The sequence below is a fragment of the Sitophilus oryzae genome, unplaced genomic scaffold (genome assembly GCF_002938485.1).
Source record: "Sitophilus oryzae breed Bouriz unplaced genomic scaffold, Soryzae_2.0 scaffold_179_pilon_pilon, whole genome shotgun sequence".
Taxonomy (NCBI): domain Eukaryota; kingdom Metazoa; phylum Arthropoda; class Insecta; order Coleoptera; family Curculionidae; genus Sitophilus; species Sitophilus oryzae.
In genome coordinates this window covers 2,893,635-2,916,346 of record NW_022146501.1, presented here as the reverse complement: position 1 = coordinate 2,916,346, position 22,712 = coordinate 2,893,635, and the positions used below count along the sequence as shown (strand labels likewise).

The 22,712-nt window shown below is 31.2% G+C and overlaps 1 protein-coding gene across 2 annotated transcripts in view; it reads left to right on the top strand.

The window, feature by feature from the left end:
• The window catches only part of LOC115882687 (J domain-containing protein-like), a 40,154-nt gene that overhangs the window by 15,798 nt on the left and 1,644 nt on the right, over positions 1-22,712 (top strand). Inside the window, exons 3-4 of one of the 2 annotated variants that reach the window (XM_030900889.1) lie at positions 1,471-1,587; positions 17,667-17,861. In XM_030900889.1, the coding sequence (XP_030756749.1) occupies positions 1,471-1,587; positions 17,667-17,861 (312 nt within the window). The remainder of the gene's footprint in view (positions 1-1,470; positions 1,588-17,666; positions 17,862-22,712) is intronic. The other variant, XM_030900890.1, reaches the window with a different exon arrangement.

The following is a 22,712-nucleotide window of genomic DNA, read 5'->3' as shown; positions in this document are numbered from 1 at the left end:
TAATTTAAATCTACATTTAAATGCCAACCTGGAACATATATTGTAAATAATATATCTGCATTTCTTCATTTCTAAAGTTGTATATTTTTTCAAGGTATTCAATTCGCCACATTATTATTCTATGGCTTTCCATCATTGCAGCACGCTTATTAATAATTTTTAAATTATTAATATGTATATTATTTGAAATCTAATTCCCAGTTTCTTAAACCTTCGCCGTAATGTGCTTTCTGAACAGGGTTTTTTTTTAAGCTCGGAGAGTTTTTTTTTAAATTATTTCTATGGCGTGAACTTTATTATTTTCATATTTGCCATAAATTAAGTTTCTTAGTAGTCTGGATAGTTCAAATTTCTGGATTTTTCTATATCGGATCGTTCCTTTCTTTGTCGATTCCCTTTATTTATGAGAGCACCGTAAGGAACTTCTGACAGCATGGCCACCTTTTTCAACACACTCGATTTGCCTCTCTTATCTTCTATGTATCCTATATGTAAAGAAGCTTGTTTTACATCTTTAATTTCTGTTTAGAGCAGAAATAGCGCATAATTTACGTATGAGTCGTTAATAACTCGACGAAAAGTTCATTACGTTTATTCATTTTTCATAAAATTTTCATGTTTTTATAAAAGAAATCACTAATAAATCTTTGTATATGAGATTTACATACTTTGGCTAACTTACCTATACTATTTTAGAGAAGACAAAATTGCATCTTTCTAGTTAGGATGCATAATTAACATTATTAAAAATAAAGGAAAGAGTATTTATTTTTATATAAAAATGGGATGTGGAATCCGAGCCCCTTGAGACTCGAGGCACTTGTTCCGCGGAGCCGCGGTGTATACGCCACTGGTTAAATAGACGCCCCAATCCTTTTGATGGTTCGCCAAAGGCTCCGGAAAAAGCGGAGACAACGCCGTCCGACTGGGCATAGGCTCGGCTCGAAGCTCAGACCCCGTCCAAATATGACGAGTCAACCTCAAATCCGCTTGAGGTTGACTCGTCTCGGGCGTCTCTCGCACTCGTCTCGACATATTTATACGCAGCTTTAGACTTATTTGAAAAACGGTAAAGAGAAAAAAATTTTTTTTCGAGATCTACCAGCCCTGAAAATATTTGCACTTATTTCAGACCCACCCTGTAGGTACAGCAGTTACATTTATCTCCCATTTTGATGCAGAAGTATTTTCCGTCAACTTCCGTTTATCTTTATGTCAAAAATTGTCTTTTCTTGCGTTTGTACCATATACTAAATAGGTACTTTTATTTAATATTGAGTATACAAATTGACAAAAAATGTACGATATAAAATGAAAATTTATCAGAGTATTAATATAATATTTAAGTAGTCCTATAAAAGCTATAGAGCTATTTATAGGGCTAAATAAAGTGCTACCGAATAAATCTAAGACATTGTTATGTTACTTGACATTGTATAATTCATATATTCTATTCCGCTCTATTTCTAGGAGGCCAAGGATACGCTGACAAATCCCGAGAAGAAGGCCCTCTATGATAAATGGAGGAACAGCGGAATATCAATGGGCTATAAACAATGGCTTGGCATGAAGGAGCACGTTCAGCAAGTAAGTATTCGTTTTTCATTTGAAATATATTACAGAGTAGAGATTTACTGGAATCTGAATATATTTAAAATTTTATGGAGTTTGTTTTAAACAGGTATATATTTATTTTTTTGTGATTTTCTTGTAACGATAATGGAGAATATCCTGAATACTGGACTAGCTGGTACTGAATAAGCTGTGTATAAACATCGAACGCTGCTGTATGTTATTTTTTTATACAAGACGATAAAATGGTATTTTATCGTCCACCGAAAAGATTAATTAATTTCGGGAGACGATAATGCAATTTTATCGTCGTGTATAAAACAATCTTTTTTTCCATAGCCAAGTTACGTTTTAAAAATATTCAGAAATTATCATTTCAAGGAATTTATTACGAGTAGAAAAAATATTGTGCTGGGTTGGCGTTGGTTTCTATGTAATTTGACAAATAAATAAGGCTCTTTAGTTGTCAGCTTTGAGTCATGATACAAAGAATACAAGGTATGATATTGCGCAGGTTGGTCATTACGTCACTGGTGATAAACGGCACCACTGGTCGGCAAGCTCCGCGCGCCAATTTCAAATTGTCAAACAAATGACATAATAAATGTGAAAATAATTTTTCAAATGTCAAGCTCCATGATTTGACATAACTTTTGGGGTTATGTCCTAATTCTTCCCTATTTTAGGTCTTTTTTTTATTAGTGGCAATCTTTGAATAAGAAGACTAAGGAAGGAGTATATCAAAAATCTTAGGTACACCGCGATGGGCCTCAAATATGGCCGACTTAAATTCCGGTTTATCAGTGTCGTTCTAATTTTATTTAAAAAATGTAAAACTATGATGTAGGGTAGACGTGGGGTAGACTCAATCATTTTTTTTTTATTTTACGTTGTAAATAAATGTTGGTAGTTATCTAAAATTGTTATAAAAACATATTATTATAATAAAAATAGATAAGTTTTAATAATTATTTATTAACACAAACATCCGATACGCTACTGAGGCAGGTAAGTCAAATTGACGTATCTAAATTCTTTGACATCTAATCTTTGACAGGTAGTAAATAAAAGCAAAAATGCAAGAAAAAATATATAATTTAGTTAATTTAAGTGAATTTCCTAAATAATCGGTTTACTACACGTATGTATATTATATAGTCACTTACTAGCGAAAAGTTGTTCCATTATTTCACTCAATTTTTGCCGGGATCTACCGCACGCTACAAAACCAACTATTTTAGAGTCTTTTTCGATAAATCGCGATAGTGTCACTGTTAATTTAAGTTCTGCCACAATTTCCATCTAGATTTACTACCTTTATAAACTATATATATACTATCAGTAGTAGAATAAATAATAAATAACATAAAATAAGCTCCGTAAAGACTGACAAATCAACAAAATTTCAAATCAAATTCAAATGTGTCAAATGAATCGTCAAACAGAACTGTCAAGGATCCCCACCCTAGAGAGCTTTTATGGTGGCTTTTCCGCCCACCATGCATGAATACATGGATAGCATTATGCTCCTTCCTTAGTCTTCTTATTCAAAGGTGGCAATTGAACATAATGGATATTTTTGTTTGGTGTATGACGTCACAGGTGGTATGCGCAAACTTAACGAAATTGGAGCTGCTATCGATCATACCTTGTTTTCTTTGTACCATGGTTTTGAGTCAATATTTTTTAATTCTCTTTCGTGTCAATTGCTGATTGAATTGGACCCAGAAATGACTCAAAACGAATTAAGTAAATTACGAACAGATATTCAGGTTGAGGCGACAAATGCCATATCCATACTACTTCCATTTAAATCCCGAATAACTTATGAAAAGGAATACAAAATTTTTCAAAAATGGAAGCAATTAAAAAACGTGCGAGAAGAAATACAGTTTTTAACCTATCCTTGCTGTTAAAGTATCATTTAATCTATTCTTGGGGTTAAAGTACTATTTTATCTACTATTTTTGATAGATGAAGGCAATTTTAACAGTTGCTATGGAAAAAAGTATTAAATTCAATTTGCCTGAATTGTATATTTCAAACAATATACTTTAAATATTATAGAATTTAATCGATATGTTGGAAATGTTTATAAGCATTTATGAAAGAAAATATGGGGTATTTTTACTGGTATATTTTGAATAATTAAACTCTCGAACATCAATATTTTACTTTAAATATTGTGGAATATTTAATAACCCTTTAAAAGGATTTTAATAAAATATCAGATAATATATTTTAACCTGTTTGTTTTTAGCCTACACGATAGTATATCATAATATTTTACAGAAAAATATACAAGGTGGTTCCGAATTTTATTCCGGAAACTTCGGCAACATATTCTGCAGATAAAAATATGTAAAAAACTTCGTTTAAATGTATGTCTGAAGATGTTTAGTTTCGGAGATACAGGGTGGAGAAGTTTCTTTGTTAAATTCGATTTTTTCAGAATAATTTCTGAAGTAACGTCAATATTTGGATGAAAATTGATGTCTGGGAGTTTTTTGACATGAATTTTGATGTCAATATGTCTCCTATTTGTAAGGGGCGCCACCTACATGTGTTTTAACTGCTTTGAAGGGTAATAGCTTTTCGTCCGTACCTGAATAAAACTACTGAGTGAAAAATATACATCTACGTGATTTTTTACGTAAAAAATGTCTCTTGGTATGTCAAAAAACTCCCAGGCATCAATTTTCATCTAAATATTGACGTTACTTCAGAAATTATTTGGAAAAAATCGAAATACATAAATCTGAAATTACTACACCCTGTATCTCCGAAATTAACCATTTTAGTACAAACATTTATACGAACTTTTTTAACTTATTTTTATCTGCAGAATATGCTGCCAAAGTTTCCGGAATCCAGTTCGGACCACCCTGTATGTAATAGGTCTTAAAGAAAAATTACTTATTTTGAGAAAAAAAAATATTTTCAGGTTACGTGTGCTTCGTAAACCTAACAACAGATATTTAAAAAAAATATTTTCTTTCCTCTCGTTATACCTTTGTATAAAAAAAACTAATATTCTGTATAAAAAAAAAGAGGAAAACCCATGGAAAATCGCCCGAGCACGAAGCAGGTCAAACTTGAAAAGAATATTCCCAATTTAATAACAAGCAAAAAAAAACAAAATTGGTTATGAAAAGTTTTATTAAAGTTAAAAAATAAATGAAAAATTGGAAAAGTCTTAGAGGATAAACTTTTTTAATGTATCTAAGCTTATATTTATTTTCATAAATATTTTCATTTTCTTATCTGTGAAAATTAGGTCACTTAGCTTAGTGTAAATTTATTTTTTGAAAAAAAATTAAATCAAAAACGCGAAATAAAATACTCAGCTGAATTTTAATTGTCAGAGGTCGGTTTTATCGATGCAATTTGTTGCAAAAGGATTGAAAATTGCATGCATTATTGAAAATTGCATGCAGTTTCCTACGCCAATTAGTAGATAGTAAATTTAAGGGAGGCTTAATTAGATTACCGTTTAAATGAATTTTTGTGTTAAAAAGTTAAGGATTAGTTTTTAACCTTTTTTTATTTAGATGTTATTGTTTTTAACCAATATCGGCTTTTTGTCGAAGTAGAAGCAAGAATATCTGATGCGGTAGTTCTTTTGTCTCTCAAATATTTGCCTGTACAGGGTGAGTCTTAATCTTAAATAACTCTTTAAAATTTCGAAAAAAAAAATTTTTGCTCGGTGGCGTAGAGGTACAGGCTCTCGTCTACCAATCTCAAGGTTGTGGGTTCGAATCCTACACCCGGCATTTCATCAGCCGACTATTTTTATTAAAATAAAAATAGTTTGGGTATCTAGGTCGACTCAGCCTTAAATGAGTACTTGGGATTCACAATCCTGAGGTAATAATAGGCGGTGAAGCAATTATCTTCCTTGTTATACCGAACGGCTCTAGCATGGCAAGCTGTACCTTGCTACTCCCAAGGCGTTAAAGACTATACGGGAGTTATTATTATTATTATTAAAAAATTTTTTGCTTGAATTTTGAGAATCACTGGATCTTTTCTGGATTTTCATTCTTGTAAATTTAATCTACTACCTATGTGAGGAAATCATGTTTTTAATTAAAAACTAAACAAATTTCCAAAATTTTTTTCAAAATATTTCAAATTTTCCAAAAAAAATTAGCGAAAAGAACTCATAATAGTGTTTCTGGGGTCGAAATATACTACCTTGTCTACCTCTAAAAAAATTGTACTTATTTATGACTCACCTGTATAGAGGTGGACGAATAACAATTGTTTAAAGAAAAGTTGAATTTGGTTAAAAGTTAGCATTCATATACAAGGTGTTCCAATATTCCATGGACATAGAATTACTTCGTATTTTTGGAATCGAAATAAGTTCATGGGACACAATTTACCTCTATACAAAAGTGATTCGTTTGTCCGTTAGAGGGCATCAAATATTAAAAAAATAAACACAATTTTTCGGATATTTTAAGAACCGTTTTTCCGATTTGAATGAGATTTTGGGTGTCTATATGTTTTGCTAAGTGCTTTAACATTTTACTTTCATAAAAGTTAAGAAAAAGTACGGGACGGGTGAAAACTTAGCGGACAAATGAAGCGCTTTTGTATACAGTACGTCTGTCCGTTCTGTGGCTACGGGGTATCTGTGAGAGGGGAAACGATATTCTCTCGATGTTTTTCGTAAAAAATTAGACGACGCGTCCCATCAATAAAAATTCGACAAATTTTCAAGTAGCCAATAAAATGAGTGGGCGGAGCAATTTGCGGTGACGTACTCGTCAAGTCGACGTATAAAATATATTGCTGTTTATTTAAATGTTTTTTGTCCGCATTCCTTTCATAGACACAGATCCAGCAGACGAACTGTACAGGGTCCGGCAATAGTGCGTCGGGCATCTGTAGCTCCTAGAATAAAAAAGTTGAGAATTTTGTTTAAGTGCAAACCTAAAGTATGTACCAGGACGTATTTCCGGAAAATATTTTAACTTCTAGAGTGGCTCAAAAAAGTGTGAGTGGATCTGGATGATTTTTTTTTAAATGGAAAACACTCTGTATATTATTGCATTTATGGCTTCCTTTCAGATCATTTTACATAATCCTATAAGCTATGAGTAAATCTATTTCGATAGTTTCAGAGATATTAAAAAATAAATCAAAAATATATATTTTTCAACCCTTCCTAAAAAAAATATTAAAAATACAAGAACTGTTCTGAAATCAAAACTATATTAGATATTTACTTTAGATGGTCTGTTCTTACTTTACTGTAAATATGGTAATCGTAAATCATACAGAATGTTCAATATGTTACGCCAAACTTTCAAAAATATAAAATAATTTTTCTTTGGTTTTTTAAATGGAACACCCTGTATATAATTTTTTCATTTGATGGAGAATTAAAAAATGAACATTTTTTGTATTTCAAGTATTACAAAATTTTTAATAGTTTTCCGGATACACGCAGTATTATTTCATATGGCGCTTTCAATGGCAAAATACGAGAGAAAAGTCATTGGATGGCTTTGATAAAAATTTTCACTTATAATATCACAAGAGCTTAAATTATTTTCGGAAATTTTTTTGAGGGCACGAATATTTTGAAAATTTTATAATAATTTTTTTATAATAAATAATAATTTTCCTAAAATATTCGTGCCCGAAAGAAAATTTCCAGGAATAATTTAAGCTTGCGTGGTATTCGGTAAGAAAATTTCACACCTAAATTTGAAAAAAAAAATATTAATCCAACATGACATTTTAAAATAATTTCAATTTGTTAAGTTGGCCAAGGTATTGCTAAAACTCAAATGGGTAATATTTCAATATATAGACATTGTAGTTCATTCACATTATGATTGTAGATCTTATGTTTACCTTTTCAACTGTCAAAAAATTTCCACTAAAATTTCGTGGCGCCTCGAAAAAATTTCCGGAAATTTTTTCAGTTGCCATGGTAACTAGTCAACATTAAAGCATGTTATTGGTTGAAAAGTAGAGGTGTGAAATTTTCTGTGGAAAATGCCATATGAAATACAAAACCGAGAATATCTGCGAAACCGTTAAAATTTTTGAAATACTCTAAATGCAAAAAACGTTCATTTTTTAATTCTCCATCTATTGAAAAAATAAAATACAGGGTGTTCCATTTAAAAAAACAAAGAAAAATTATTTTATATTTTAGAAAGTTTGGCGTAGAATTTTGAACATCCTGTATGACTTACGATTTCCACATTTATAGCAAAGTAAGTACAGACCATCTAAAGTAAATATCTAACATAGTATTGATTTCAGGACAGTTCTTGTATTATTAATAAATTTTTTAAGAAAAGCTGAAAAATATATACCTAATTTTTATTTATTTATTAATATCTCTGAAATTATCGAAATATATTTACTCATGTTTTAGGATTATGTAAAGTGATCTGAAAGGAAGCCAAAAATGCAATAATATACAGGGGGTTCTATTTAAAAAAAATCATCCCGATCCACTCACACTTTTTTGAGCAACCCTATAGAAGTTAAAATATTTTCCTGAAATACATCCTAGTACATACTCTAGGTTTGCATTTAAACAAAATTCCCAAGTTTTTTATTCTAGGAGCTACAGATGCCCGACGCACTATTGCCGGACCCTGTATATAGGTAAAGTATGTTCAATGAACTTATTTCGATTCCAAAAATATGTAGTAGTTCTGTTTCCACGGAATATCGCTACACTCTGTATAGTGTTGAGCGGACCGATCTTCGTCTTGGTCTGCATTTATGAAACTAATATAATTTGAACTCTTGACGACTTTTTGTTTTTTTGTTTATCATATAATATTCCAGTCCGAACCGCACTACTGTACTACGGTACTACTAGATATGATTAACGTTTCCTGTGAAAGTTTACAGCTCCATTTCCCTATTACTTCTTCCCGTAACGTCAAGTTGAACTTGAAAATAGACTGACGTTTAGGTAACAGATGTGTAATAATATTATTTCCATATTTTACGATCGATTTCGGTCGTAAAATATTTAGTACGCAAATTTAAAGCCATCCTGAAAATATCCCAGACGATACTTTACTTTTTGTAACTGCTCATAAAAGATCTCTAATTTTTACACCAAACAATGGGAGAATTTCGTATTTATAAACAATACAAGGAGGCCCAGAAAGGAAACTGTAAATCAGTCCTAGACAAAGCTATTTTAAGTATACAGGGTTCTTTATGCAACCCATTCATTAAGAGCATTTCAGATTTTTTTGTTTCTTCTTTCAACCACATTGCTAACATAAACATTAGTGGTAAAATATGTCTTTTTGCGGACGACACTAGCTTCACTTGGAGCAAAAAGGACGTCACGGCACTTCATAGGATTATATCAAATGACTTAATCACCATTAAATCTTGGTGCGATTCGAACCTCCTGAGTCTCAACATTTCTAAAACTAAAGCTTTGTCGTATAAAAACTCGCTGCAGCCTGTTGTACTTAACAACACCACCATTGACGTCGTAAAATCGGTAAAATTCTTAGGGCTTGTTGTAGACAATTCTCTGAAATGGGACAGGCATATCGACGCTTTGTCGAAAAAAATTAAGCTCTGCCTGTTTTGCATTAAGATCTGTTTCTAAGGAGCTTAACTTTTCAGTGGCTAGAACTGTTTATTATGCACTTTTTGAGTCGCACCTCAGGTATGCCCTTCCATTCTGGGGTACGTGTTGTGCAACTCAATTTGACCGTATTTTCAAGCTCCAGAAGAGAGCTGTTCGATATTTACTGGGACTAAACAGCAGAACTCATTGCCAGGACTTTTTTAAAAAATTAAAAATATTAACATTTCCTTCCTTATTTATATTTGAATCCGTTTGCCTAATACGTAATCATGTATCAGCTTCTCAAGAAAGGCCATCTCACACTTATCCATTCAGGAACGCGGAGCACTAAGATCTTTATCTACTTACCCCACGGCTCAGAGTTGGTTAAAAGTTCAATATTATACAACTCGAAAAAAATGCACAATCACCTGCCATTTGAAATCAAATCCATAACATCATTTTCTTGATTTCTCAAAGCATTGAAATCTTATTTACTAGACAAGGCTTTCTACGCCGTAAATGACTTATATTTTGATAATCGAATTTGATCTTGTAAATACTGGTCTAATGTTTGCTATTACTATATTTACCAATGACATCGAAATAAATTTATCTAGCGGTCATTGATATTTACTATAAACTAACTAAATATTTTTGAATATTATTGTTATTTGTTTATTCTTTGACATTGTAAACATTTATAAAGGTTTATTTTAAACAATAAGACTGACAATGTTATTTGTATAATGTTTTGTATTCTCTTTTGTTTGTTTGTTTGTTTACTTTATCGTTGTCTAAAAATTGTAAAATTTCTTGACAATAAAGGCATTTATTTATTTATTTACAATCAAATCCGGTTAGGATTTGATTGTAAATAATCTGGTTAGGGTTGACTGGTTTAGGTTAAGGAAACTTCGAAGTGTACTTTCTTTTTAAAATACTGTCAACTTCTTGGAACATCCGGTTTAACCCTCGGTATAACCTAATGTGGACTTCACTGCCAATTCGCTTAAATTTAAACTGAACCACCTGTAGAGGGTGTCTCAAAAATAAGTGTAAATATTTTATCTGGTGTCTAGAAGTAGCACAAACCTGAGATGGGACCATGATATTAGGAAATTAGCAGGGATAACTTGGGCTCAATTTAATTAGAAAAAGAGTATTTAAGGGAGGCTACAGCATAATTGGAAATAGTTGAATAAGCGGAAAATGATGATAATGATGATATAAAGTTATTTATACCAAAATCGAACAATTTCTGAAATATTAGATTTATGTATATTGAGGTTCTTTTAAACCGTATAAAAATATTAAATACAATCTTGCAAGTAAGTTTATTCATGGTATTTTCTCTAAAAATCAATACGTATCAAAGGAGTTTTTTCAAGTTTGGCTGCATTCCTAATGAAATTTCTTCTTCTTTTTCATGTCTTTTCCGGGTAGGTTCGCTCCGTATACTTACAAATTGTCAAACGCAATTTGCAACCTGGATTTACTTTGAATGGAAGTACATCAAATATAATTGACGTGCGGTAGTCCTCCAATTTTCATACGTATTTGCAAGTTCCAAAGACGAAGAACTGGAAATATTGAATAGAATTGAAGTTTCCGGGATTTTAGCATGCAAATTTTTATTTGCGTGGGTTACAGACAGCAGCCGTTGTGTCTGAGGTTTAAATTTTATATACCGAAATAATCTTAAAAGTTTTTTCGGGTATTAAAGCAATCTCTAACAATACTCATATTAAAATGGAAGAAGAGATAGTAAACGCCTCGAATATATGGGATTTTAAGTTTGTGTGTGGACTGTTATCAGTGTCTGTATTCTGTCTATGAAAAAAAAAGGATAGGAAAACAATATAACATACGAACATTCTTCAAAACACAAAATACACATGTTCGAATTAAAGAACATAACGATTATTTAAGAAAGGGCGATTTTCACAAATCTAAGATTTATCAGCATTTATGGGACACAGGGCACAAAGCAGATTTTCAAAACGCAAAAATTATTATGAAAGAAGCGATAACCCAATGACTAAAGAATATAAGGACATCTAACGCCCCTAACGGGCTGGAGCAGAAATTGTGACCTTTTTTTTTTGTTTTGGTGGCAAACAATGAGTCATCATTTGGTCCCCAGCGACAATTTTAGCGATTTTTAATAGTTTGTGTGTAGTAAACTTTGTATAAACTTTATTACAATGGTGATTAGTTGTTCAGCTTTCAAGTGTAAAAGCAGCAGCGATAAGAAAGAGCCAGGAGTTACGTTTCATAGGTAAATAAACAGTCCACTCCAACTTTTAAGCGTTTTCTTATTGAATTCGATAATTATTCTTCAATTTCAATTAACATCTATATGTACTTGATATGTGCTATACGTCGATACTAGTTTTGTACCTTTTGTTAACATTTTAATACGTTTTTTTCGTAATTAATTAGGATGATACACAATAGGCGTAGTCAAAACAATTATCAAAAAATGTAAATATTGCTTCAAACAGCTAGGTTAAGAAAAATATGTGCCACGGCACTGTTTGCTCTCGGGTTTTATTTGTCCTCGGATTCTTTAGTCATTGCGATAACCTCTAAATAAATAAAAAGGTTTCTAAATAAATAAAAAAGATTTCTCCTCTAGAAAAATAAAGGTTTCTTGAATACAGTCTAATGTGAAAAAATGTATACTCCGAATCAGGAAAGAAGACGATTGCGTAATATCATAAATTATACGAAATATAAATGTACGTACGTCGCGTCGGTGATAAGGTCACGAGGTTACGACCGATGACATATTAAAGTTAGGTCATGTTATTAGGGAATGACTCTTTCTAACACATTTGAAATGGTAAATCGATTGTCTTTACTACAAAATAATATGATTATGCGATCGTCTTGAATGGTGCACCGAAAAAAAAGTACACAACTATCGAAATGAAAAGGTACTCATAACATATTTTTCCAATTTAGTGCAAAATAAATGTTTTACAAAATATTTTTTTCTCTTTGGTAGTCATCTAAACAAGAAGTGCGGTGCGGACTCAAAATGCGTGAGTTAAGAGCTTCTTAACTCACTGACGTAGGTAAAGGTTATTACCACATTATTACTTTAACTATTTATCTATTTTATATGAATAAATAAAGTTAAAGTTTTCCAAAGTTCAAAGACAAATATACTCAAGAAAAATCGCTTTATTCTCCAAAACAAACTTTTATTTGAATTTTATTAGAAAACAATCGGAACTCTCTTGTTTGCTTTATAAAGGCTTTCAGGTTCCGCGACGATCCACTCTCAATTTATCGAAAAGCATGTTTGTTGTTTGTCTTTGACATTCAATCACCATTCCCGTATTTCCTTAAGCGATTTATTTATTATTTACAACGCTTTATTCTAGTTTATTTTCTATTTGATAAACGCCATAAAAACTTAACCATAAAAATTTATATAGCGGGTGTTTCTCTAAAGTGGCCCACCTTTATAACTTTTTTAATTTTTCAGATAAAAAAACAAAATTTGGTATGTTAGTTTAGTATATGATATAAACCAGGATTGATTGACGTTTTCAATTGTTTTCGGTCATTTCCTGTTTCCCCGGAAATGATTACACCTTTTGATTTTTAAATGATATCATCGGCATTTATTTATTTTTTTCCATAGCAACTTTTAAAATTGTCTTATATCAAAAATAGTAGATAAAATAGTACTTTAACCTCAAGGGTAGATTAAAAAATAATACTTTAACAGCGAGGATAGGTTAAAAACTTTATTTCTTCTCGCAAGTTTTTTACTTGCTTCACATAAGTTATTCGGGATTTAAATGGAAGTAGTTTGGATATGGCGTTTGAAAAAAAAAACAAAACAACGCTTTATTGTACAAAAAGCCAAAACAGCTTCATCGACAAAGCAAAACAAAAAAAGCAAAAAACAAATATACAAATACTACAAAAATGTCATACAATACAAAATCAAAAAAAAAAAAAAATTACGTCATAAAATTACAAATAAACATATATGGACATTGCAGAACACAGGCGTATCTAGAAAATTTTACAAAAGGAAAACTGTAAATGGATAAAATCATGTTATAATAACATAAAATCAAGAGTTATAAAATATTAAATACTAGACCTTTAACCAGTGTGTGAGATGATCAAAATATTAAAATTAAAATTCTAAATTGTTCATGATTAAACATCAACAAAAAAGTCGTTTACCGCATATAGGGCTCTCTCCAGTAAGTATGATTTCAGAGCTTTGCGAAATGCGGGAAAGAATGAAAGTGACTTGATATTCGAAGGCAAATGATTGTACATTTTCTTGGCATTGTACAGTATTGAGCCCTTAACTAGTTCTGAGCTCGGGGTTGGCAGATAAATATCGTGCTCCGCATTCCTAAGTGGATAGTTGTGAGAAGGCCTTTCCGGAATAGAGAATATGTGCTTGCGGATTAAGCAAACGGATTCAAAAATGAATAAGGAAGGAAGAGTCAGTATTTTGAAATTTTTAAAGAAATTCTGGCAGTGAGTTCTACTGTTTAGTCCCAATAAGTATCGAACTGCTCTCTTTTGAAGTTTGAAAATACGATCAAATTTTGTCGCGCAGCAAGTACCCCAGAATGGAAGGGCATAACGAAGATGCGACTCAAAAAGGGCATAATAGACCATTCTAGAGGTGGATGAGTTAAGTTCCTTAGACACTGATCTTAGCGCAAAACAGGCAGAGCTTAGTTTCTTTGATAAGGCTTCGATGTGCAAGTCCCATTTTAAAGAGTTGTCCACAATAAGTCCTAAGAATCTCACAGAGTTCACGACGTCAATAGTGGTGTTATTAAGTACAAAAGGTTGTATAGTACTTTTATATGACAAAACTTTAGTTTTTGAAAGGTTGAGGCATAGGAGATTAGAATCGCACCAAGATTTAATGGTGCGTAAGTCACTGGATATAGTATCATATAGTGCCGTAACATCTGGGCCGCTCCAAGTGAAACTAGTATCGTCCGCAAAGAGGCAGATTTTACCGCTAATGTCTAGATTTGCGATGTCGTTGATAAACACCAGAAATAAAATAGGGCCAAGTACTGAACCCTGAGGGACACCACATTCTATAGGCTTACAAGAAGACATAGACGTATCAATTCTCACAAGCTGCCTTCTGTTGCCAAGATACGACTTAAGCCATTCGAGCGGCACTCCCCTGAATCCATAGTTTTGCAATTTGTTAATTAAGATATTATGATTTATCGAAAAGCCTTAGAGAAATCACAGAAAATTGTAGCTGTAGAGTGATGGTTATTCAGGCTAGAGTATACATTATTAAAAAGGTCGAACATAGCATCATTTGTGCAACTGTTACTTAGAAATCCAAATTGATGGGTAGAAAGTACTTTATATTTAAGGAGAAAAGATAGAAGCCTTTTTTAACCAATCTTTCAATGATCTTAGATAATGTGGGCAGGAGAGCAATTGGGCGATAGTTCGAAGCTTGATCTTTATCTCCTCCTTTATGCAGAGGAATAATTATTGCTGTCTTAAGGCAGTTTGGAAAAACTCCTTTTTGGAATGACTCATTAATTAAAGTAGTAAGATAGATTAATGTGCAATGTACCAATTTGTCGCTTCAGCCTGAATATCTGTTGGTAATTTACTTATTTCGTTTTGAGCCATTTCTGGCTCCAATTCAATCAGCAATCGACACGAAAGAGAATTAAAAAATATTGACTCAAAACCGACAACTAAAGAGACAGCTTTATTTATTTGTTAAATTACATAGAAACCAACGCCAACCCAGCACAATATTTTTTCTACTCGTAATAAATTCCTTGAAATAATAATTTCTGAATATTTTTTAAAACGTAACTCGCTATAGAAAAAATATTGTTATATACACGACGATAAAATTGCATTATCGTCTCCCGAAATTAATTCACTCGCGATTTCATCGCTCGTGAATTAATCTTTTCGGTCGACGATGAAATACCATTTTATCGTCTTGTATAAAAAATAACTATAACTCTCTCTATTGTCTCCAGAGGCGCAATTGGGAGGGGCTAGGGGGGCTAGGCCCCCCCCCCCTCAGACTCAAAATTAGCCCTCCCAGGCGTACGTTTGACATTTCAGGCGAGGCACAAAAAGTCATTTTTATTTCAAATTAATAGAATAAGAAATTTTTTTTCTAACGGCAGGAATAATTTTTTAAACAATTTTAAATGTTGCCAAATAATATAAAAAGATTTAAAAGTAGTACCTCGTAGGTAATTATATATAGAGAAACTATGGTTACACTCGTTGAATTTGACACTTTATGTCAATATAATAATATATTTTCGTACTATTCTGCTAGGCATAAAAGTGCTTTACTTTTTGCCTAGGCTTTTTTTCTTTTTTATATCACGTCGCAAAAATTAATACTATTGTAACGTTTGAAAAAAAAATACAAAAATATTCTTAGTTTAAGATAGTGTATTGTACAAAGATTGTTAGTGTATTCTACCATAGATGACATAGTAAACTATGTTACATAGATTACTATGGAATCTGTGATTGTACTAAAGACTAATGTCCTTTGGTAGAATATCAGTTTTAAGTTTTGGAGTTTGAAATTCCTAATCTAAAAAATGTCCTTAGATTAAGTGATTCTACAGGGTGGGCCAAGTTGGACGCTTTTTAGGGGGGCTCAAGCCCTCAGACTTCTAACCTTCTAAGGTAATATTGGTTTGAGGATAATACCAATTTTAAAGAAACAGTGTTTTTTTTGTTTATAATATTTTTTCCGTTTTCATTTAATAATACAGGTGGGTTTTCTACAGGAGATAGACGAAAACTAATATCGGTGTCTGGAGCTGAATTTTTTAAAAAAATGATGGTAAAAACCGCACATCGATATCTGTTACCATTTCGGAGTTACGGGGTGTTTTTCAAAAATGTGCATTTTTAACAAATTGCCATAACTTTTTTGTTTTGTTGAATAAATATTTTGTATTTTTATGAAAACATTTCCAAAGCACCTTTTTACGTAGAATTTAATGGTTTAAGAATAATTTTTTTAAATTAATAATTACGAGTTATCAACAGAAAATTTGATTTTTTATATGGGACACCCTGTATATTTTTAATTCATTGAAAAGAACTTAAAATTACCTTTCCAAAAATATAGCATACTTGATATTTTGTTCGATTTCTCTTCGAGATTTTAATATATATTATAATTTTATAAAATATATAGTTTTTAAAAAATCACCCACTTTTGAACACTAATGCAAAAAAATTCTAGCTGTGAGCAGCAATTAAAATGAAAATAATATTTGCACTGAAAGACAATGATGCAGAATTTTATAACAATTTAAACTATATTTAGCAACATTACAACATCAACACATTTAAACTACAGACGTGACCGTTTATGAACATTTCTAGTGGAATTCATTAACTCAGTGGGGGTGAAAGATACCCTGGCATAACCTCTAAGTACTTATAATTCTTGACTAGATTATACGGGCAATTTGAAAATAAGAACCTTTATTCTTCCGCAAACAGAAAATATAGGCGCTAAGTCCGGCGGCCTCGACGACCAACGGCTGGGATCTTGATTAGCTATTCAATTATTTTCGAAATTGGCTGCAAACATTTTCTGATAACTTCAGCGTTCTGAGGCGATGCCTCGTTTTGCTGAAAAAATATGTTTTCGAGTTCCATTAAGGACAGAATCATCAATAAGGGGTCCAAAACATACTAGTTAAAAGAGGCGAACTTTTAAAAATTCTGTATTTTGAAGGGGACTAGAACAAAATATTAAGTGTGCTATATTTTTGGAACGGTATTTTTAAATTCTTTTCAGTTATTAAAAATATACAGGATGTTCCAAATAAAAAATTGCTTTTTCGGTGGATAATTTTTAAATTATTAATTTAAAAAATATACTTAAATCATTAAATTCTATGTAAAAAGGTACTTTGGAAATGTTTTCATAAAAATACAAAATTTTCCATAGCAAAAAAGTTATAGCGATTTGTTTAAAATGCATTTTTGAAAAACACCCTGTAACTCCGAAATGGTAACAGATATCGGTGTGCGGTTTTCACCATCATGTTTTTGATAAAAATTGAGCCCCAGAGACCGACATTAGTTTTATCTATCTTCTATAGAAAAGGGTGTTGCCCTTTAAAAGCATCCAATTTGACCCACCCTGTATTATTAAGTAAAAAACGAAAAAATATTATGAACAAAAAATTACTGTTTCTTTAAAATTGGTATTATTTTCAAACCAATATTATCTTAGAAGTCTCAGGGCTTGAGCCCATCCCCCCCCCCAAAACTCGGTGTCTAGTTGCGCCCCTGATTGTCTCCATAGTTATTTTCTAGAACTTGATCTAAACGAAAGATAGATTTGCTCAAATTTTGTACAAAATGACTTCCGCAAACCAGTTTGCGCAAAGAGAGTCTAAATTCCCCTTCACACCCTGTACTATAATTTATATTTAATAAAATATTACATTTTTATTATTTTTTTTAATTCTTCTAGTCGATGCACTGGTCCACGCCCAAAACCAAAGACCGCATGCTGGAATCGGGCGGCAACTCTGGTCCCTCGAGCCTCGGGTCGTCCAACGTCACAGCCGCCCAGCGGAGGGCGTCCGAGGGCGGCGCCAACCTGCACTGGGGCGGCAGGAGCGGCACGCCGTGGGGTGCCGGCGCGGCGGACGCCCACAGCGAAGTTGTCAGTAAATTCAGAAATTACGAGATTTAAATGGCCGTAAACCCGATTGACCACCTCCCCCCACCCCCCTCCATTTTTGAAACAAATGTCGTCCTTATATTGTTGTTGTCGTTTATTGTTTTGTTTGTTTTTGATTGATTAAACAGTTCCAAACGTAGATTTCTTAATTATTAATGTTGGATAATGGCGAATTTTATTCGTAATACTGTATATTTTGGGCAAATTTTAAACTAGAATTTTTTAAGTAATCAAAATTATTTATTATAAAAAATAGAGAAATATACAGGGTGGCCCGAACTGTATTCCGAAAACTTCAGCAGCATATTCTGCAAATAAAAATAAATAAAAAACTTCGTATAAATGTGTGTCCTAAAATGCTTAGTTTCGGAGATACAGGGTGCGTAGATATTTATTTTTATTTCGATTTTTTCCAAATAATTAACTTCCCGAATTTATTATTTCAGTCAAATTACAATCTACTCAACGTGTTTATTTTTTGTCAATAATGACACGTATTGACTATTTCCATTCTAAATATCTTGAGAACGATTTTTACTGTGAGACATTAGATTTTTACGTAAAAATCACGGAAATGTATATTTTTTCACTCAGTAGTTTTATACAGGTACGGATGAAAAGTTATTACTCTTCAAACTAGTTAAAAATATGTAGGTGGTGCCCCCTACAAGCAGGAGTCATATCGACATCAAAATTAAATTTCTCATGTCAAAAAACTCCCAGACACCCATTTTTATTCAAATATTGACGTTACTTCATAAATTATTTGGAAGAAATCGAAATAAAAATGAAACTTCTACACCCTATATTTTCGAAACTAAGCATTTTAGCACATATATATTAATACGAACTTTTTTACTTATTTTTATCTGCAGAATATGCTGCCGAAGTTTCCGGATTACCGTTCGGACCACCCTGTATGATATTGGTTACAGTACTTGTAAAAATATTTAAAATCTACAAAATTTTAGACGGTGGGTATCAAGAAATATCAAATTACTGTTTTTTCACTTCTGGAAAATTGACTGAAAACCATTTTTATATTTCCAGTGAGTTTGGGAGTAAATCTACGTTTGGACATAATGGTTATTTGGAAAATACGATCTTTTGAATCAATATAGGTTTATTAAAAATTAATTATATATTGTTGAAATAGGTCTAATTTCTAATTACTGGTTAAATGTGTTTTTCAAATAATCAGGTAAAACATATATAAAAAGAATCAAAATATATCTTTATATTATGTAATAATATATCGTCCTTTCCACCTAAGTGTTGAATGCTTATTTTCCAGTTTACCTCTCTTATGTATGACAAACAGGGTCGACACTATTGTGTTTAGATTTAACTAGTATTAGTATCAAAATTAACTGTTGGACTATACAGGGTGGTCCGAACTGTATTCCGGAAACTTCGGCAGCATATTCTGCAGATAAATATAAGTAAAAAAGTTCGTATAAATGTATGTCCTAAAATGCTTAGTTTTGGAGATACAGGATGTAGAAGTTTCATTTTTATTTCTATTTTTTCAGATAATTTCTGAGGTAACGTCAATATTTGGATGAAAATTGGTGTCTGAGAGTTTTTTGACATGAGAAATTTGATGTAGACACTAATATGACTCTGTAGAGGGCGCCACCTACATATTTTCTTTTTTTAACTGCTTTGAAGAGTAATAACTTTTTGTCCGTACCTGTTTAAAACTACTGAGCAAAAAAATATACATTTACCACGGTTTTTAAGTAAAAAAGATCTCTTGGTAAAAATCGCTACGAGCCATGGTTTTTGAGATATTTGGAATCGAAATTATCAAATTAACATCATTGACATAAACATGTTGACTAAATATTTATCAGACTGAAATCATAAATTTGAAATGATTTTATGTTGAAAGTTCAACAGAAACTGTTTTATCGTCACTTTTTCGAAGAAAAAAATATTATTAACTTAAAAAAGTTCCCAAGTTTATCATTTCAGTTAACTATCTACTCAACGCATGTTTATTTCTTGACAATAATGACATGTATTGACTAATTCCATTGTAAATATCTTGAAAACGGTTGTCCGTAGCGATTTTTACCAAGAGATATTTTTTACGTAAAAAACCACGGAAATGTATATTTACTTACTCAGCAGTTTTATACAGGTAATGATGAAAAGTTATTAATCTTCAAAACAGTTAAAAAAACATCAAAAGACATCAAAATCAAATTTCTCATGTCAAAAAACTCCCAGACAATAATTTTCATCCAAATATTTACGTTACTTGAAATTATTTGGAAAAAATCGAAATAAAAATGAAACTTCTACACCCTGTATCTCCGAAACGAAGCATTTTAGGACATAAGTTGATACGAACTTTTTTACTTATTTTTATGTGCAGAATATGCTGCCAAAGTTTCCGGAATACAGTTACCGGAATACCCGGTATATCAATAATGTCGACAAAAAACTTTAAGCGCCCTGTATATGTGATGTTTCTGCATTTTTGTTTATACGTACAAAATTCTCCGACGAAATAAACAATAATACTTATCGAGTATACAAATCAATATAACGTATATTGATTTCGTTCTACAGATATGTCTGATATTTCATTATTATAACAATATGTCTTTTTCAGGAACTGATGGAAATTGCATGTAGTAATTACATAGAGCATATTAATTATTATTGTTTATTCTCATCCGTTCGAGTACTGTGAATCCAATAATAGTATACTAATCAGTATTTAAATGACGTAAATGTTGTTGTTCTACGAGTATTTTAATCAAAACCCATATTCCAATATTTTAATACAGACCTTTTCAAATTTTATTGATCCAAAAATTTTCATATTTATCTAAAAATATGTATTTTTCGACTTCAAAGTATTTCTGAAATAAATATAATTATTCATTATACAGGGTGAGTCTAAAATGAGTGCAATTATTTTTAGGGCTGGTAGATATCGATAAAAGAAACAGAAATTCTCTTTAATGTTTCTCAAATAACCGAAATAACCGAGTTATTTTACTTCGAAAATTTCCAAAAAAAAATAATTTTTTGCTTAAATTTTGAGATCCGGTGGACCTTTTCTGGGTTTTCTTTCCTGTAAATTTAATCTATTACCTATGTTGCCATATTATCAAAAAACTACAAATTTTCAAAACTTTTTTCGCGACAAAAACTTCATAATCGTGTTTCTGAGCCCCTAAAAATATTTGCACTTATTTAAGACTCACCCTGTATAATTTTATTAAAGTATTTATATACCTAAAGACTTAAATATATATTTCTATAAATTGATACACTTAATATTGACCTGCATGGTGTTTGTATAATAAAAATCGGTGCATTTAAAATTGAGTTATTATTCTGAGATATACTGGGTGATACAGCGATTTGAAAAATCTGCATGGGTATGGAATATATTTCGATCCCAGGAACACGTCTATGAGTTTTTTTCGCAAAAAAAGGTGTTGAAAATCGTGCATTTTCTTTAAAATTTCCCTGTATATTATTCGAAAGCTTTTTAGAACTGTCAAAACAAATCAATTATTTTTTTAAATTTTCAAACTTAAATAACTCGATTATTTTGGACTTATTTGAAAATGGTAAAGAGAAAATATGTTTTTTTATCGAGACATACCAGTCCTGAAAATATTTGCGCTTATTTATGACTCACCCTGTATAATCGAGTTATTCAAGCTAAAAAAAACGTAACATGAATTTACCCCTGAACACTGTATCACCCTGTATAAAAAAACAGTTGGATCGCTTATAGATAAAAGACAATTAACGATGTACGTTGTTAATATGGTTATTGATTTTGTGGTTTGTTCAAAAACATAAGCGATTCAATTTATAACAATACTAAAATAAGATTGAAAAATTGGTTTGATATTTCCTATATGCTTTTATGGAATATTGAAATTGAAGTATACCTAACCTAACCTACCCATTGGCGTACATACATTTATAAAAAAATATATATAAAATACAGGAAATATCAAACTATTTTTTTTCTATTTGTTTTTTAAAATAAGTGTACCTCAGTCAAAATGACTTTTTAAATGTAATCGTGCATCTTGTTATGCAAGGTGTGTCTGCACAATGTTTCATATCCCACACTGACCCTCATAAAGAAGCATATACCTATCGATTTTTGGAATGTTTTTATATAGTTTAAGCAAAGAAATATAATAAGTATATAAGAAATAATCTATACATATATTTTATCGATGTTGAACCCTTAAAAAGCAAAACTTATTTATAAATGTCTCTATCCAAATAAAGATAAAAAGAAAATCAGAATTTGTCCGTTATTTTGTTTTTTAAATGAAAATTATTTCTAATTTATAATAGGTAAGTTTTTCAATTCATATTTTTTACTTTTATTGATTTTTTTTTAGAAAATTGCATGTTTTTTGTATTTTCAACATTATTTTAACTATTTCAGTTTTAGAAATATTAAAAACGTGAGTATACTTTTAGTTTATAATTTTTTCAATAGTCTATTAGCAGTTATGAAAATATGATAATACCTTTATTCTAATTAGGTATCAAATAAATCATAATTTGTATTATTTTCGTTATTCAAATTTTATAAAACGTTATCTTGGTAATTTAAAAACTGTATTCTCTTAATATAAAATCTTCATTACCTTTTTTATAGGTAATTACCTAACCCGCTTTTGCATGTTATTTCCAGCAAATGCATGTCTGTTTCACAAAAGTACAAATACAAATATATTATCATAGAAATCCTGATTACTTTAGAGTTTAAATTTGTGGTTATTGAGAATAAGTTATTAAAGATTATTTTTAAGTGCCAATTTTCATGTGTACGAA